We start from the raw sequence: 18,544 nt of genomic DNA on the forward strand, positions 1-18,544 counted from the left end.
ACTATAAAAATTAATAAAAAGAAAGAAATAAACTGGCAAATATCAAATTTCAATCTTCTCATCTCAAATAAAAATAAATTCTTACATAAAAAATTACAAAAATAATAGTATTTTATAAATTTTGAAGATCTATAATATATTCTAAAAATTATTAAATCTTTAAATATCTTTTAATTTTACAGAAATCTTTTAATATATCATTAATTACAATTAGAAAGATTTGATATATATTCTTATTCTAGACAACTTATCCAGAAACGACAACATTATACCAGGTACAAATTAATAAATCTTTCTCAAATCTACTGAAAGAGTATCACCACGTGCGAGTGCACGTGACTCCTAGACGCGTCCCTAAAGCGATTCGTGGTAGTGGATTGCTCAATAAATTGCCGTGGTAGGCACGTTTTCTACCACGAGGTATACGCGAGAAAGAAGCACGGTAATGAAGCGGGGGCAATGCGTACCCTGGAGACGTTGAACCACAGATTTAATTCCGTTCTTGCAACAGAAAGTCTGAACCACCAAAGTGTCCAGCTCTTTTATGGAAAACATTTACGAAATCGATTGCTGTTAATTTGTTTCACTTATCTTAATTATTTCTTGAAATTAAAATATCTTTTGAATTAATAGTTTGAAGTTTTCTTTAAAATAAAATATGATCAGATTAATTAAAATATATATCTTAAAAACCTTTGACCATCAAATTAGAATCCTTCAGAAAATCATTTATAATCTTGATTGTTATTAAATTGTACAATTTTTATCTAAAATATTTTGTCATATAATAAACAGTTTTTAATTAATTTGACATAGTAGATTATGTTATTCACTATTCACAAATATTTTAAAATAATAATTAATAAATTTTTATCAATATATATTTGTTTGTTTCTTTCTTTTTAGTTTTTTTAAATTTCATCTGTTAATAATATACCTAATAATAATAATAAAATTCTTAGAGTTTTCAATTACAGTTGTTCTGTCTTTTTTTATTAGTGATCATTTCTTCAAATTCCTAGTAACAGCTTTATTCTCGTTCAGCATCTGCACGAACCAGAAAGGGTAATTGGTCAATCAACGTATCGAGGTTTACAGATTACACGTTCCCTGGTTATTTAGAAGATACCGTCCTTAAGGTATTTCTTGCGATTCGGTTCGTTGGTTAGGTGCCTCGCAAGCAGGAAATATCAATGTTTTTTCTGCATTTTCTTGACCGAAGTTTCAGTTAAAAATCTCACGGAAGAGCCATGATTTATATCCTGCTAGGTAGCGCTCTGAAATTGCTTGTTTTACTATCTTATTTCAAGAAATAGTTAATAAAAAATAATAGATATACTATATAAAAGAAATATATCCTGTTTGTGATTGATAAACTTTTTTTTTCTTCATAATGAAGAAAATTGCATGGTATATTGTTAGAAGCATTATACTTCAATTTATCTCTGTATATGTGTATTATTATGAATAAGTTTTATATTTTATAAATGATCAAAAAAATATAAGTAGCTAGTAGTTAAAACTTCAATGAATATCGGATTTTTTATCTCATCTCAATTGCAAAAATGTTAAATGCTTCCTTTGATATAATATTCAATAATATTTTATTTTTTTTACTTATATTAGCAATGAATAATAAATATAACTTTTTAAAATATTTAATTAACTTCATTATATGGCTTAACAATTTATGTTCAAAATTATGTTTGTAAATAAATAGCTTTGAAGAGAAGTTATTATATAATATCATTAACAATGATTATGAAATCTTTATTCTGAAAATATTTTAATGATTATGATATATTACTGTTCTTTGCCTTCATCTTTGACAAGTAAATAGATGACCTTGACCGTGACACGTCTATAATCTAACCGATTAACTTGTTAGCTTGTTTTTTCTTTTTTAACTATTCATATCTTCTTCTTTTACTCATGTTTCCTTATTGTAGTTATAATCTTAACTTTTTCAAATAACAGGTATCATACGATCTGTCACATGATATGTGATATGTCACATGATATTAAATCTCTAGAAGTTATGCTATAGTTCATTGTACAATATAATTCAGTTTAATGCATTTGCTTATGATTTTTTTCAAAATTGTTTAATTATAAGTATGAATAATATACTCATATATTTTAGAATATTATCACAATACTTAAATTATTCTCTCAATCCTGAAATAGTACTTATTGACAAAATAGTCATGCACATTCTCAAACAATACAGCATGCTTTCGACAAGCAGTCTGTCTCACAGGCTAATGTATATATAATAAAAATCCTTAATCTACAAAGATCGCAATGCAATGCGTGTCGATTGTTTCCTGCATACAATGCATGCAGAATACATGCACGTACTACTATTAATTCAAGTTCTTTTGGAATTTACAACACTTCTTATGATTACATAAAACTTAACACTATATTCTGGTACTTGCGTACACCTTCACGATAAGTCATGTAGAAATGATATAATTCTTCCAGAGACAGGATGCTATTATCGATGTGCTATTTCTTGAATAGTACTCATAAATGCGAAAGCTTCGAAATAGTCATAAGGAAACAATATTGTATAATTTTGTTTTATAATTTTGTTATTAACAATTGAAAAATAGTTTATTCATGTCATTTTCACACTCAGACACTAAAAGATATTAAACAGCATTTATGAATATTGTTAATAATCTAATCTCTGTAATGAAAATATTTTCTTTATAATTTATTAAATTTTCTAAAATATAAAATAATTTCTTGCAATTAGAACTATATCTAAGAAAATTTATATATATATATATATATATATATATATATATATATATATATATATATTATATATTACCTATAAATAAAGTTTTATTGTATTTAATTATAAAAATCCAAAAACTTATACCTTGCAATAGAAATTAGGAATGAATATTAAATTAGAATGAAAATTATATCTTCGGGATATTTGTTGCTTAAATACTAATATTTCGTTGAACTGTATTTCAGAGAACATCATGAGAAATAATTGACTCATTCCATTCATAATCTAGTGATCACCTCTGCAGTAAACAGACTGGAAAGTGGTCAATAATTATTCCGACAAAGTGATCAGACAGGTGGAGAAATAACGGGATGCGCTATTGGAATTTAGGAAGGCGAGGGACTTCAAGCTATGGTACATCTCTCTGCCTCTCATTCTTTTTCTTTTTTCCTGTTTTTCTTTTTTTTTTTTTTTGCCCATTACATAATTTTCAAGTGTATGCACCAATCATCCCGCATTTGTGAGCATTTAAATGCTTTATATCACACCATTGATTGTGAGAAAATTCTAGTTTCTGTTGAACAATAAAGATATATTCAATGATTTAATAATTTTCAAAAATTAAAGAAGGTTTAATTGAATAATTGAATTTTGAATAATTATGCCTGAAGCATAAACATATATATTTCATTTATATTATTCTTAGCTAAGAAATTTTATCGCAAAACATGTCTTTCCATTTTCCCATATTTTCACTTGTGATATCATATGAAATCGAATGTAGGTTAATGGCTGAACAGGGCCACCACGAAGTAGGTTCATGACTTAGTCTGCACCATCATGCAATTATTGAATATCATGCAACCACATGTTCGTTTGGAAACGAGTTTTGCGATCCATTTGGAGGTCCTATTCTACACGCAATAGAAATACCGGTTGTATTAAAGGAAATGCTCTACATACCTGAGCGGAAAGAGGCAGAGCACATCAAGGATCAACGTGCACTGAATATTTAAATACATTCTGCAATTATTCACGCATGGATAAATCAGCTTTAATTCGATCTTCTTCGTTTCTTTCATATCCTTATAAAAGATATCCTCATTATTGAAAAAATAATTTTTATATTGAAATTTGTAAGATACATATTTCTTTTCCAGTTGCTCTTAATTTTTTTTTTGTTTCTAATATTTATTGTAATATTTCTATATTTGAAAGATATCAAGATTGGATAAAATTTTCGTGAAAGTTGATATTATTTAACACAATTCCACGTATTTTCTCTTTCCTCGATTCTTATCAACTATAATTAAATTAACAAAAAAAAAATAGAAAATAATAATAACCGACATAAATATTAAATCTAAAAAATAAATAATGCGATTTCACATTTAGTATATCGATTTTGATAAATCTATGAATAAAATCCTTTCACTAGATGATTTAATAATTTTCTCGACGTACAGGGCCGAGAAATCGAGATCGTATTGTCGAGAACGAGGTATATCGATCAGTGAATCAGTTGCAAAACTATCTATTCAAAGAGAAAACACTATTTTCACAGCATACAGTCTTCCCAGAAGCTACTTTTCTAATACTCGTTCTCTTTTTTCATTTTTTTATTCGTTCTTACTTTCCCGCAAATTGTTCGAGAAATCTTAGACTCTTGCAAAATCAAACATTCACTATGAATCACAAAATTCCACGATTCTTTTTTTTTTTTTTTTTTTTGATTGAAGATTTGCTGAGTTAATCACAAACTCAATAATTGATTATTGATCTTTTTTCTAATCTTAATTTTAATAATACTATATCAGAATTGCATTAACTTGCATTAAAAGATAACATCGAATTATATCTAAATGTGAAATATATTACAAACTTTCAATTGAATTGATTCAGCTCCGAATCGATATAATTATAGAGTTCGATAGAGAAATAATTATTTATAAAAATTAATCTCAATTAGAAATAAAAAAATTTATTATAAGAAAAATTCTCATATGAAATGAGAATTTCAAAACATAGATGAAATAGACAGATGACAACACGAACCTAACCTCTTCACTATTCGACTTTTAGGAAGTCATAAAACACCAATAACCTCAAGGTGAAGTTTCTTTTGGATTCGTCAAACTTTCTCCGTTTTCTCTCCTTTTTTTACTTGGAAACTCTATTTACTGAATAGTTAAGCACAAACGATAATAAAAATATTAATCATAACTACTCTTTTTATTTATAATATTAAAGCCATTCTATTATTATTATTATTACTACTAATAAATATAAGCCTCAATTTACCATAATTATCACATTTATCACACTTCTAAATATTTTTTTTAAAGAGAAAGACTTTCTTCCTTGATATTCAAAAACAATATATATAGAATATTTGTGTTTGTATTATGTAAATGTGAGATCGAAACGATCACAGATCGATTACTTTCAGATATCAGTTTACACCAGCCCCATTGATGCGGAACATAATTAAGTGGAATGAAATATCGACAGATTTGAAAAAAGTGGCGCGTGTTCAATGAAACACATTGAGACGAGATTTCTAGCTTCGTCTCTAGACGATATCGATAACCGTCGTGAAACTTACTATAGAATCGATTGTTACGATACCAAGAAAGTTTCTATTACTATCGACCACTGATCGATTTGTGATAACAAATTACGATTGGTAGCAAAGTGAATGGTGGAAAATATGTGGGAAAATAGACTCCTATTAAAATCAACATTTCCCAACAAGAAGAAATAATATTAAATCATGTAATACAATTAAAAAATATATCTCTAATTTTTTGAACGAAACTCACCATCAAAGATCAGATCAATTTGTTCAGCTAAAATTAGCTTGCTATAGTTAATTTTTTTTTGTAATTAATTGGTATATAATAATATGTATAATAATATAATAGATGAATTTTCAATTTATGATTCTGAAAGAAATAATATATTCTTTACGAGTTATAATCATTGATTTAAACATGTCAGTTTACAATTTTTATAGAAATTAAAATTATTTTCTCCCTAGGATCTCTAGGGTTATTTTTAACTTAAAGATATCTAGTGTTATTACCTAGTGTATTTATCGTATATAATTTGAAACTAATTTTTATTATTTGTTTTTATGGGATTATGAATCTTTATTCAAAATTAAATGATATAACAATAATTAAATCAGTTTTATTAAAATTAAAATAAGATTGATAATTTTATATTGTTTTATAACATAAATGTATATATAACCTTTTATATATACATTTTCATTACAGATATGTATTATTTAATATCAATATTAGATTAATATCAATATTATGTATTATGTGAAAATTTTCAAAGATAGTTGATTCAATAATAAAATTGACAAGTATATCTTTAATTATTATATTTTGATCTACATAACTTATAATTGGAGTATAAACATACCAAACACGTGCAAATCATTTAGGTGAGTCACAAAAGATGAAGGAGAATGAATTGGCTCTTTTATATTCTTTTTTTTTGCGTTATGTAATCAGTGTATATAATAATGTAGTATAATAATCAAGCTTCAACCATTATATATATATATATATATATATATTTGTATCATTATATATGAACATATGATACGCACATTTTGTGATATTATATATCTTTTAATGATTATTGTGCAAAGAAATTATTATAGCATTTTTCTTTTGTAACTAATTATTTTAATATTTCGTTTTTTTAAATGATCGTTTTGATGATGTTTAATCTATACTTTTAATTCTAAATATATGCACAAAAAAATAGATATTTGATACATGAATTAAATATCTATTCGTTAATTGTAATTAGCAAAAAAAAAATTGTTACTAGAGATTTCTCGAAGACCTTTCTCGATCGATCTCTCTCTCGTTCGCCTTTTTCCTTTTCGTTCTTTCCTCCGTTTATGAGCAAATTACATAACATACGATTATGCAATACGCGTAATACCAAAGAAGACGCGATTGCACTTTGCCAATGCACTCGGTTCTTTTTATTCTCTCATATATTGCCTTCGAGTAATTGTAATGGTGGTACTCACAAGGTAATACTTTTCAGTGTTAATAACTACCAATACTATACATTCTGAAGAACATTCGACGCCATAATTAAATTCAATTTCCTTTTTCCAAATGTCTTCCAATGATTACCACTTTTGAATAGAAATTTATGGCAAGACAAAGACTTCTTAAACCATTAATAATCAGGAATCAATTCTTAAGTATTATTTTAAAAGATTACATTATTTTTTCATTAAAGATAATACTTTTTAGCGTTAAAATGATCAATCCATTTCAAATAATATACGATGCGATCTGGTTCACTGCACATTGAAAAAACTTTCTTGTAAAAAAAAAACAGGTTACCATCGCTGCATGAAATAGCATTCGCAAAACTACTTATTAAATCATATCAATTAACGTAATCCTTGTTTTGTGACGGAGACAATTTTGTCAAATTACAATGTTTAATCTAGTGATAGTATTAGGATCAATCCATATAATGCGATCAATTGCATTTTGCTATTCTTCCATTTTTTCTTAACTTTTTTTCTTATATTAGATCAATATTTTTGTGATTAATATATTGCTTTTATAACATATAATAAGATATATATTTTTATTAAGAAATTCAGATTTATGATATTATATTGTAATTGTATTAATTTCACATTAATTTTTTAAAATAATATCTAGCAAATTCTCAAACTTTTATTAGAATGTTACAGATATAGATTAGTTATAATTTCTTTATTTTCCAATTAATGTAAATTTATTTAAATTCGTGGATTTTCTTGACAATAGAATTCCCTGGTGAATTATATTAGTTTTTTCAATTTGTAAATTATTCACATTGGCACATATCTTGACCAATCCATCCGTAAAAAATAAATCCACATTCATTTCCTATGTGTAACGTGTTCTGCTTGGTTTCTTTAAATGAAAGTAACAGAAAATGCTTTATAGAAAATAAAATACGCCATAGATTTATATAACTCCCGGCAGTCGGTGAATCAATAATAACGTTTCAAGCGTTCGTTTTCCTCACTGTTACAATTGAATATGAAATTGCAGCTACACCGAGAATCGGATTTGCAATTTTAAACGCCATTTATATCACATATAATCTTTCAGCTCTATAAATAGTTGGTATTCCTTTCTCCATATATTTGTTGAAACATATTTGCACCTGATGTAACTAATGAAAAAAAAATTATATAAAAATTCCACAAATTACCACATTTAAATTCAATTTGCAGCATAATATTGTTGCAAAATATTGCATGTAAATATTATAAAAAAAACAATCACGTATATATATATATGCGTATATGGATATCACATTGAAAATAAAAATTTATTTTTGTCTTATTTTTGGCTATTGTACTCTAAATATTCTTTATTATATTATACACAGTTTTGTTACATATTTGTTGTATACTTTTGATGAGAGCAAATATTAACAAAAAATTATTTTTGTTACATCCACAATTTTTTAGCTTTTGATCTTCTTTATAAGTAATATTGGAATGCTATTTTAACAGGTAAATTTATTTCTTTTATGTTCCTAGTTTATTAAGCTTTTGTGAAGCAGGAAATGGCAGGTATTGTTTTAAGAAGACGATAATGCACTTACATAACTTCCATGAGTAACTTGATCGTCACAGAATGTTTCTCTGGGAACTCAAATACATTGTGCACATATGTTTCTCAAAGTTCTTCCAGAACTACTAAGTAATCATAGGAAACTACATAACTTTTTATTAAGTTTTTCATCATCAATCTTAATATTGATCAAATATTTGCTTTATAAATTTCAAAATGTGTCCATTTTCATATCTTATTAATAAACATATCTTCATCTAATTGACAATATTTACATTTCCTACATGAATGATATTTTCATGATGTTTCATCTTCCATAAAATTATTTATAAGTAAAATATACATATTTTAATCACTGGATTCATGTAACAAGGTTGTAAACAGCACAAGAACAATTGACATCTACATATTTCTTAGTCTTGACATCAAACAATGACACCTACGCGACTTATTAGCATACACTTTTAATCTCAGACGAATCATTATTCTCAATGCATTGCTCTTGACCTTCAGATCGCTATACTCATTGAAATAACCAATGAGATTATTACTTAATGTTTGCATGGATTGAATTTTAATTAAATTTCATGACAAAAATATAACTCTAACATTTTCATGCAAAATATATTAACTCTCAGACGACAATATTTAAATCAAAAATGGCCTATTTTAGAAGATTTAATTTTCATCATCCAATTAACGTTGTTAAAAAAGACCAAGCTTGTATTAAGAAAATGAAGATTATTTAAAGAAAATTATTTGATACGTTGACATGAAGAAATAGAAGTTAAACAGAAGATGAAATCAAGACACCCAGTAGATCGATCGAACCAGTCATTGATATGTGGATAACCAGCCACATTTAAGTAAGCTCGAGATCGAACTCATGAGGGCAACGCCCCAAGTGGCCTTGCTCACGACCTCCTCTGGAGAGAGCTTCTCCAGAGGCTGTTCGTCTGCATCAAGCGTGCGCATTACACGCACACTCGCTTATTAGAAATGATTACGAGCCCATCTGATGCATAATAGAAGAGCAATGAAATCATCAAGAATAGAGAACTATAGCCACAGGCATTATTAGAATTATCAAAGATTCAAGAGTTCAAAAATTTAAAATAAATATTTTTAAAAACTTGAAATATATTATATAAAAAAAAAGAATAGCAAAAAATATGTATATAATAATAAAAAACAATAAAAGAATTCAGAATAAATAAAGGGAAATGAAATTAAGGAAAACATAAAAAAAAATTTTAAAATAGAATTTTAGAATTGGAAGAAATTTGAAAGATTGATTAAGGATCAATAACTAGAAATGTATAAAGAAAAGAAAAAAATAATAATAATGTAAAAAGAAAAAAAGAACAAACTAAGAGACGATATACTGACCATGAAAGTATTATAAATATTTCTAAAATTTATCTTTGTTCTCTTTCCAAAAGCTAGCATTATCTCTTACTATTGTTTTCAAAGGCAAGTTTCTTGATAACTAATGATATGGAATTGGATAACCAAATACACTATAAAAAAATAAGATTCAGTAGATTGAACAAATAAATGTTGAAATTTTAAATGTTACCTGATTACACTTAAATGGAAGACAAAAATATTAATGAAGTCAATTTTCTGATTTTCTTAATAATTATTATAGTGAATGAATAGAAAATATTTGAATAATCAGATAATTGATCATAATTGATTTTAAAAACTAATTCCATGATAAGTTTATTATTTTAAAAATATCAATATATATTATACTCATCAAGATTTTAATTTTTTTGAGAATTATTTCAATTATTTCAATTATAAAATTAGAATTAATTTAAAAATTATAATTAAAAATGGTTCAACATATTTCCTAATGAAATTAGTGTATATGATTATACAAGTTGTCTAGACAAGGATTTCTCTTTTTCATAATATGAATTTTTCCTGATTTAGTCTTGTGCCAAGAATTATGCAAACATTCCATTTGCAACACTTCTTTGAGGAAATAAAAATCTTTTTCCTCATCTTTTTTTTCAATTTCAACGTCTTTGCTTGTCAGTAAGCAATTTTCACTTTTACTTTGGGCTAAGTAAAAAAGAAACAGTTTCTTCAGCCACTCTTCTTTTGCAACATTCATTAGTCAATTCAAGTGAAGGTAAAATTACCATTAATAATTTAGCAAACTAAAAATCATCATTATGATTTTATGAATTAGTTTCTTCACCAATAAATTGATTATTTTATGTATTTTGAAAATCATCACCATCAAAATTTCAAACATCACTTAAGTTTAATCAAACAATAACAAGTATTGAATTAGTATAAATCTACTAATTTTCATAGTTTAGCTATATTAGCTTTTTAATTCTGAATTATTTGCATTAAATGCATTTCTGAAACATAGTTGAAGATTTTAATTATAGATTTTAATCATCTCTTTTTTATAAAGACATCAATTATATCCAAGTATAAATTAACTATTAGAAGAATGAATCAAGTTCCATAATATTTATAGCAAACAGGTTTACCTTGAAAACTAAAGTGAAGATTCTTTCCATCTATTTTTAAGATTAATAGAAGTTGAATAATAAATATTGAATGTCACTAATTTAAAAAATTATTATAAATATGAAGAACAACACTTACTCTATAATTATTAATTTGAAATAAATTTGGACTTAATTAATAGCCATCATGTGCGTGTTTATAAGCTTGGTTCTTAATGCGAGAAAGTGGACTCGACTGGCTCGTAATGTTAATCTATATCGCACTTTTCCACTCCCACAACTTTCGTTCTCCAATTTAAAGTTACATAATGATAGTATAACAAGAAATTCTTTACAATCAAAAAATCGTTCAAATTGTTAATGCAGAGAAATCTTTATCACTCTTTGTCAAATTATGAATATTTTTTTCATATGATTATACATTGTATTTAAAATTATTTTTTGTGATCTATTTCAATGATCATAAATGAATAGATTCAATAAAAATCAATTTTTTATTCTTTTAATAATGTCTTCAGTTTTATCAAATTCTAACTTACTATCTTTTCTTTTAAACTCCAAAACTGAAAATGGATTACTTCAGCCATCTGACAAGATTTTGACTTACCTGCAACAGAGAGAATAAATTTATTAATAACTAATATATTCAAACATGATAAAACAAAAAGATGAAAATAAACTTTCTTATAATTGCATAATTTTTTTCACACTAATTTATTAATTAATATATATAATAATTTGTAACTCATAACTTATAAAATTTTACTAATAATATTATAATTATGTAAAAAAAAAATATATTATATCCTAATAAATAATACAAAAAAAATTCCACAATAATACATAATGTCTAAGCTTGCAAATTATTATTTTAGTAGATTAAAAAAAAAATTAATAATCACTGATTATTCAAGCATCAAATCAAGCATCAAGCATGAATATTTTAAATATTCCAACGCAAATTGACATAGATTTAATATATAACCTTACATTTATTCAAACCTTGATATGAAATCTCTTTTCATAAGACTGTATCATTTAACATTGTTCCAAGTTTTTTACTTCAAAGCCTCCTAATATCGTAAAAAGACAAGAATAAGTCCGGTTAACGATAAAATGACTAAAAACAGATTGATTTACGAGAATCGTGTGCACTGGTTGCATCAACGGAAATCGGGTAAGGCCTTTCATGTAAGAAGAAGCGCAACAATGCATTCCTTGCACGCAATTCTGCTCAAAGAAATATTATGTAAAAAATTCATGCGAGTCAATGATATGAGTCGATCATAAGAAACATAAAGAAGCATAAAGAGAATAATCAGTAAACAACTTTCTTCGTTAAATCGGAGAGATGGTAGAGGGAAATGGAGGGAAATTATCAAGGCGGAATTTGTGCTCGTTTATCGAATGGGATAAATATGGGATAATAGGATTATAAAGAATATTCGAGAATTAATTTAACGAAAACCAATCATGTTACGTTCATTAAAGAATCTTCAAACCAGATCATTATTATGAAAAATTGCAAAAAGAAAAAATATAAGTTAAGTTAGGTTAGATTAGTTAAAACAACCATATTACGCCCTCTACCGTACTGCGTCGCAAGTCGGTAAAAAGCGATTCTATTTGGCGATTCTTGAAGTCATTAACCTAACCTTATTTATTTGTTCTTTCGCATTATAGTAAATATCTTATATTTTTATCTTCCTTATCAAAATTCTTCAATATATATTTTTAAATAAATGATTAATTGAGATTGACGTAATATTGAATTAATAATACAATACAATTTTTGAATTAATAATATAATACAATATTTTTATCGAAGAAGCGATGGATAAAGATGCTATTGTATGAAAAAATCGATACCTGATAAATAATTTCCACGAATCAAGATGATCCGCTCATAATGGACACCATGTATATCGCCACGAAGATAAATTCAGTATCGAAGCAACGAAACATGATACTGCAATTATCCGGTTCAGTTAATACGTTTATTATTTCTTGGAATTCGCCATGGTGACATGTGCAGTGAATCACTTTCTAGAATTCTGTCTCGAAAAATATTCTCTTCGAAGTTCCAATACTGAGCTATTATTAGAAAATGTTAACTCAAAATGTTGCCAAAACTTTTGTGAAAAGATTCTCCTGGTATTGTTCGATGACAATACAGTCGTTTACCAATTAGTCATTAGAGTCTCATATACGTCTCCTCTTTGAAACAAAGAATTTAGAATACGAAAATTTAAGTTGATTTATTCCGCGAAATTTTTTATTTAAATAAATTTTTATAATAATAAAATTTGTTTTTCTGATTCAACAGTATCACATAGTATCTCTATATGCAATACACGACCAATATCCGGCCGATTCTCATCCGGCACACAAAAGAGAAAGTTACGAATACTATTGTTTCTCGCCATTAACAGTCTATGGTAAATTATGTAACGAGTTCTTCCACCAATTAACACTTCTATAATATAATTCTTGCTTGTCGATGCTTGAACATTTTCGAACACACTGAATACACTGTAATTAAAAGCCTTAAGGATTTTTACTTATCATTAGCAACAGAGCACTTGTGTTATATTAAGATACCAAATATATTAAGAAAAACCGGTTACTAAAAGTTTTACTATTATTGTACTAAAATAATAGTTTCCTTTTTTAATTTGAAAAATAATATTTCATAAAAATAACAATTTTAACTTTCGTAGTTTTTCTATTTTTAATTCTATGATTATTACTCTTGATTTATAATCATCAGAATTAAAAACAGCATGTATAATGGCTCTATTGTAATCACTAGGAACTTCATTCAAACATCACAGTCAAATATGTGTATACATAATCCGTAGACACAAAGAAGTTGACAAATATAATGATCATAATAAAGGAAATAAAAAGTTAAATAAGAACAAAGAAACGTGTGTACTGTAAAAGTCATTAAGACTATTCTTCAAGCATAAATAATTCCAGTTTGTGATGTAGATAAAAGAAAAAGAAAGCAAGGAAAGACAACAAGAACTTGTCACAAAGAAACCACAATTTTTCCGTACAATAATAATCGTCATTCGAAAATTCAAAATAAACTCGTGGCAAAGCTGGCTCCCACTGAACGCAAGCTGTGTTAGTTTCAATGTCGACGAGACTCTGGGATCCGATTGCATCACAATCGCGATTGCAAAACTTGGCTAGCAACCTTGCAATGTCACCACCTTCTTTTTTTTTTTTTGTTTCCGTTTATTTTATCTCCGATTTAGATTTTACGGGGATTATTTATTTGTTTAATTCTATGAAATCAATATTTCATACAAGTATTTATCTAGAATTGATAAAAAAAACTGGAAATATCTAATTAATCATCTTTAGGATGATTGATACTTTAAATATAAAGATTTATTTCTTTAGATTTTTCGCTTAAATAATTATATTAATTTTATTATATCAATATTGGTTATATCTCTATGAATTAGATTCTAAACTTAAATTAATTAGTATTACTTTTTCTTAATTGCAATAAAGTGAAAAATTTCTGATAAAGATTTGATAAAATGATTCTTGATTAGTTAAATAATTGTTTAATTATATTGCAGATTGATTACAGAAATAATTATAAAATGATTCTAATTGATTCAGTTTAATAATAATTCTTTTCCAATTTAAGTCATTCAAGTTCTACACAATTCATTTTATCATATTTTATCAATTTTATGCTTTTAGAAATTCCATTTGATTTATGATTCAGGTATGAGCTTTGTATGATATATTGGATTTCATAGTATATTTCCAGGAAAAGATGAAATATGTCTAGAACATATCTGGGAGAAGGTCGTCGACGAGTGTCATCACCTGTTCTGCGCATATTGCATCCTTAAACGACCGTAATTGTCATTCCAGTGACGCAAAGTGATCTATAGCATTATTTGCGCACGATCAGGGTCGTGGAAAGAGATAATTTATTCCACGATGCAGTATTTTGTAATATGTATTTGCATTAGCATACAAATAAATTAGTCTCTAAACTCTAAAGATATTTTGATTTTCTTCATTAAACTTTTGCTAATATATAGATATTATCTTAATATTAAAATCTTAATTTATTTATAAAAAAATAAAAGTAAAATTTTTATTTTTTTAAATATAGAAGAAAGGTTAGTTATTTTTCAGAATTCTAATAATTTTTAAAGAATTACTCTTAGAACAATTAACTTTGAAACTTTATTTTTATAATATATTTATTCTATAAAAAATTGTTTTTGACTTCTGAATACCAAAATTTAATTAAATATGTATATATAACAGCAATTAATTTTGTGAAAATTTGTTATGAAAAGAAAATAATTTAAATTTAAAGTTTTTCAAAGAAATTACAAAAAAGAATCAAAGAATCCGGTAAAAGTTAAGATGCAATGAGAATAAATGGTACGTGACACATAGGAATAAAAATTTCTACATAACTATAGAAAGTGTATCCTCGTAAATCCCTGAAGTTTATGAATCACGTTAGAAATATTTTCGTTTCGAAATATTCGATTCGAATTGATTGCATAAGTTATTTTCAATGAAGTATTTTAATTACGATAGAAAATTTTCCGGGAGTTTTACATGCCTCATTTATTGAATATCGAATGAAGATATACATGAAAATGCAAGTGAAGGAAGCACTTAAGATGATAAAATTAAAAACGACGTAGCTACAAGACTAATTTGCAATTAATATTAGCAAAAAATGAGATACATGCATTATATAGTATACTCATAAATAAGTTATATACTGTTCATATATTCCATACGTTAATTACAATATTTTCATATATCTTAAAGATAATAAACGAAACTAAACAAAAAATAAAAAAAAGAATAATAATAATACAATAAAAAATGACAATCATTTTAACAAACTTTTATTTATAATAAACAGAACAGAGATAAGATAAAAATAATTATAAAAAAAATGTCATAAAAAATAAAGTCATCTAAGAATAATTACAAATATTTTTCAACTACAAGATAAAATCAACAAGGAGCTAAAAAACGAGAGAAAGCTTGAAGACGCCGCAAAAGAAACGTCAAACAGGTATATGAGAAACGAGATCAAAGAGACCTTCAAGCGCACCACCTTTATTTCCTTTTCTCAGTTTCTTTCAGGGGAATATAACCTGCGAACGCCCTTGCCAGGAATGCAATCTCCGATCTTTCCAAGCTCGTTTCAGTAGAGCCATTTCAGCCATGTTTGTATGCAGATGCGTATGCGCACGCACACACCAGTCATACCAACAGTAAAACGATATCATAATAATACTGCGTCATCTTTTTCTTTATTCGCAAAAAATTCTTTGATTTTTAGAAATTACGTTGGAATAATCAACAAAATAATCAACACACTCTTTATTGCTAAATCAATCTTTTTTTAAACTAAATCAACCTTGAATTTTTATTATTATTGTCATCATTAGTTGGTTAGTGTTAATAACTATTGGTCATTCGTTAGAATCTTTTAAATAAATGCTTTTATTTATTTCTTGTTTTTTAGGCAAAGAATAAAAAAAATGGAATCTTGGAAAATTTTCATTTAGAAATATCATTTAAAAATAATTGGATATACGAATGAATTCATTCATTTAGAAAAAGTAGAAAATGATCTCTAACTAAGAAACTAACCTAACTAAGAAAAATATTTTAATATAATAAATCAATATTGTGATCAATATATTGTGAATATTAAAGAGAAAGAGAAAGAATAAGACTTGTTTCAGATGTGATTGATCTTTCTATACAAAAAATCTTTCAACGTTTTGATCCCGCTAGGAAGGAAAAATGCGTATCAATTATTTTTTTCTCTTCTGAATCGATCAAGAACCGTCATTCATGAAATCATTCGACCAGGAAATTCGAGGAAGACTTTCTACCGATCCGTGGATTCTCCTTGGTCAACATAATTGATTGTCAACGACGACGACGATGACGACGAACTAGAAAAGGATCAAAATGTTTGAACAAGTGGGCCAATTGATATGGCTCAAAGAGTAATTATCGGAGATGACTTTCAAGAGTATTAGTCACCGTTTTTAAAATGGTTATATCTCAAAACTTTTCCACGGATAATTCCATTCGAGAATCGTAATAAAAAATAGCTCAGAAAGCGAATAAAAATTTATCAAATAATTGAAAGAAATTCTATTTAGTTAATTAATCATTATATTAGATATCCAATCTCAATTAGTCATCGCTGTTAATATTATTTCCTCATATCGCAATGCCACGAGAACGTAAGGGAAAAACAAAAAGATAAAAAATAAAAATTAAATTTTTTACCTTAGTCAAAAAAATAATCATTGTTATTATAACAATTAACCACCAAATTTAAACTTGGGGGGAAAAAAAAGCTTAAAGTCAAAATTTTAATTTCACAAGAATCGAAAAATCAGATTTCAACATCTATAATATTTAAATCGTTTCAAGACGCCCGGTATAAGCGGCCACGTGTACGGGATTTCTTGGAGCTTTCTTTACGGAAGAGAAGTTTGCTCTGTGGAGTGTATAAGGTCACTCTCAGGAGAACGTGCACGGGGCACCACGGCTCACCTGAAAGGATCGTGTTTCATACCGTGAGCGGTGTATTACCGTACGAGCCCCGCGGACCATCGTTACGTCTTACGTTATTCTACGCGCGACGTGTTACGTGTCCGCGCAGCGTTAGCTACGAGCTGAACACGTCACGGAACGACTTTACGATTCAATTTCTCTTCTCGGCTCTGAAGAACGGAACCCGGGTTTATTTTACTTTATGTAACCGATCACTTCCCTTGGACTTCGCTCTCACAAATATTTCGCTTCTATAATGAAATTAATTTTTTATTTAAATTTGCCCATGAATATAATCTTTTCAATTTCTCCTTTCATTTAAGTTGAGAAATGGAGATGTTTTAATTTTACAAGTTCGCTCTCTCTATTCGGTTGAACTTTATTAAGAAGTTTACTTTAAGAAGAAGCTGAAGGATGGCCCAAAAAAGTTTACAGAGATCTAAATTACTGTTCCTAGAATTTTTGTTTCGGGAAGACCATTAATGGAATCATCGGGAATCGCAGGTAAAACCAGAGCGTTACTACCTCTGATGGTTATATGCTTAACGATTATCCATCGCTGGAAGCGGTAAGAAGTATTCCAGCATTCCATGTGGAAGCCATTTTTTAACGGGGCAAATAGTTTTAGTCCAATGTTTCCCGCTGGAATAGTAGATCCGCGTTAGAGTTGATAGTGGGGATAAACAAGGGAAAGAGTGAGGAGCGAGCGCTGTTGCGTGCAACAAGCGAAACGAACTCGACACTCGTGAATTAATAATGTCCATAGAACGAGCAAGAGAAAAAGAGAAGTCGATTTACCGTCAGGTGAACCGGGATGTAAACAGGATGCCGCGGCGAGAGAGGATAACGCGAGGACACGTCGTGCCGGCTGGCAAGGTCGTTGCCATCGGAGATTCCAGGCTACTCACCTGCAACTCTAAGATAGCTATGCACTTGCCTCAGAAGGCAATCCTTCCTTATCCTTGAATCTTTTCTATCCCAATAATTCTAAAATTTTTAACTGATCATAAACTGAACTATAATTTTGAATCAACAACTTTTATCCTAACCTAACTCATGGAATCACATTCCAACGTTTATTAAGC

General features: G+C 27.4%; 1 protein-coding gene across 9 annotated transcripts in view; it reads right to left on the minus strand.

Annotated features, from left to right (window-relative positions):
• LOC409616 (uncharacterized protein MAL13P1.304) overlaps positions 1-18,544 on the minus strand; it is a 62,517-nt gene that overhangs the window by 14,768 nt on the left and 29,205 nt on the right. For 2 of the 9 annotated variants that reach the window (XM_026442549.1, XM_026442548.1), the window contains exon 2: positions 11,408-11,475. The exons of 5 other annotated variants lie outside the window; for them this stretch is intronic. Coding sequence is in view for 2 of the 4 variants with exons in the window: in XM_006559449.3 (XP_006559512.2) it covers positions 3,713-3,834; positions 5,051-5,053 (125 nt within the window). In the remaining 2 variants the exon portion in view is untranslated. Of the gene's footprint in view, positions 1-3,712; positions 3,835-5,050; positions 5,069-8,404; positions 8,431-11,407; positions 11,476-18,544 lie in introns of those variants that run through there. 2 more of the 9 variants (XM_006559449.3, XM_016913332.2) reach the window with 2 other exon arrangements.

Source organism: Apis mellifera, linkage group LG8, assembly GCF_003254395.2.
Source record: "Apis mellifera strain DH4 linkage group LG8, Amel_HAv3.1, whole genome shotgun sequence".
Classification (NCBI taxonomy): Eukaryota; Metazoa; Arthropoda; class Insecta; order Hymenoptera; family Apidae; genus Apis; species Apis mellifera.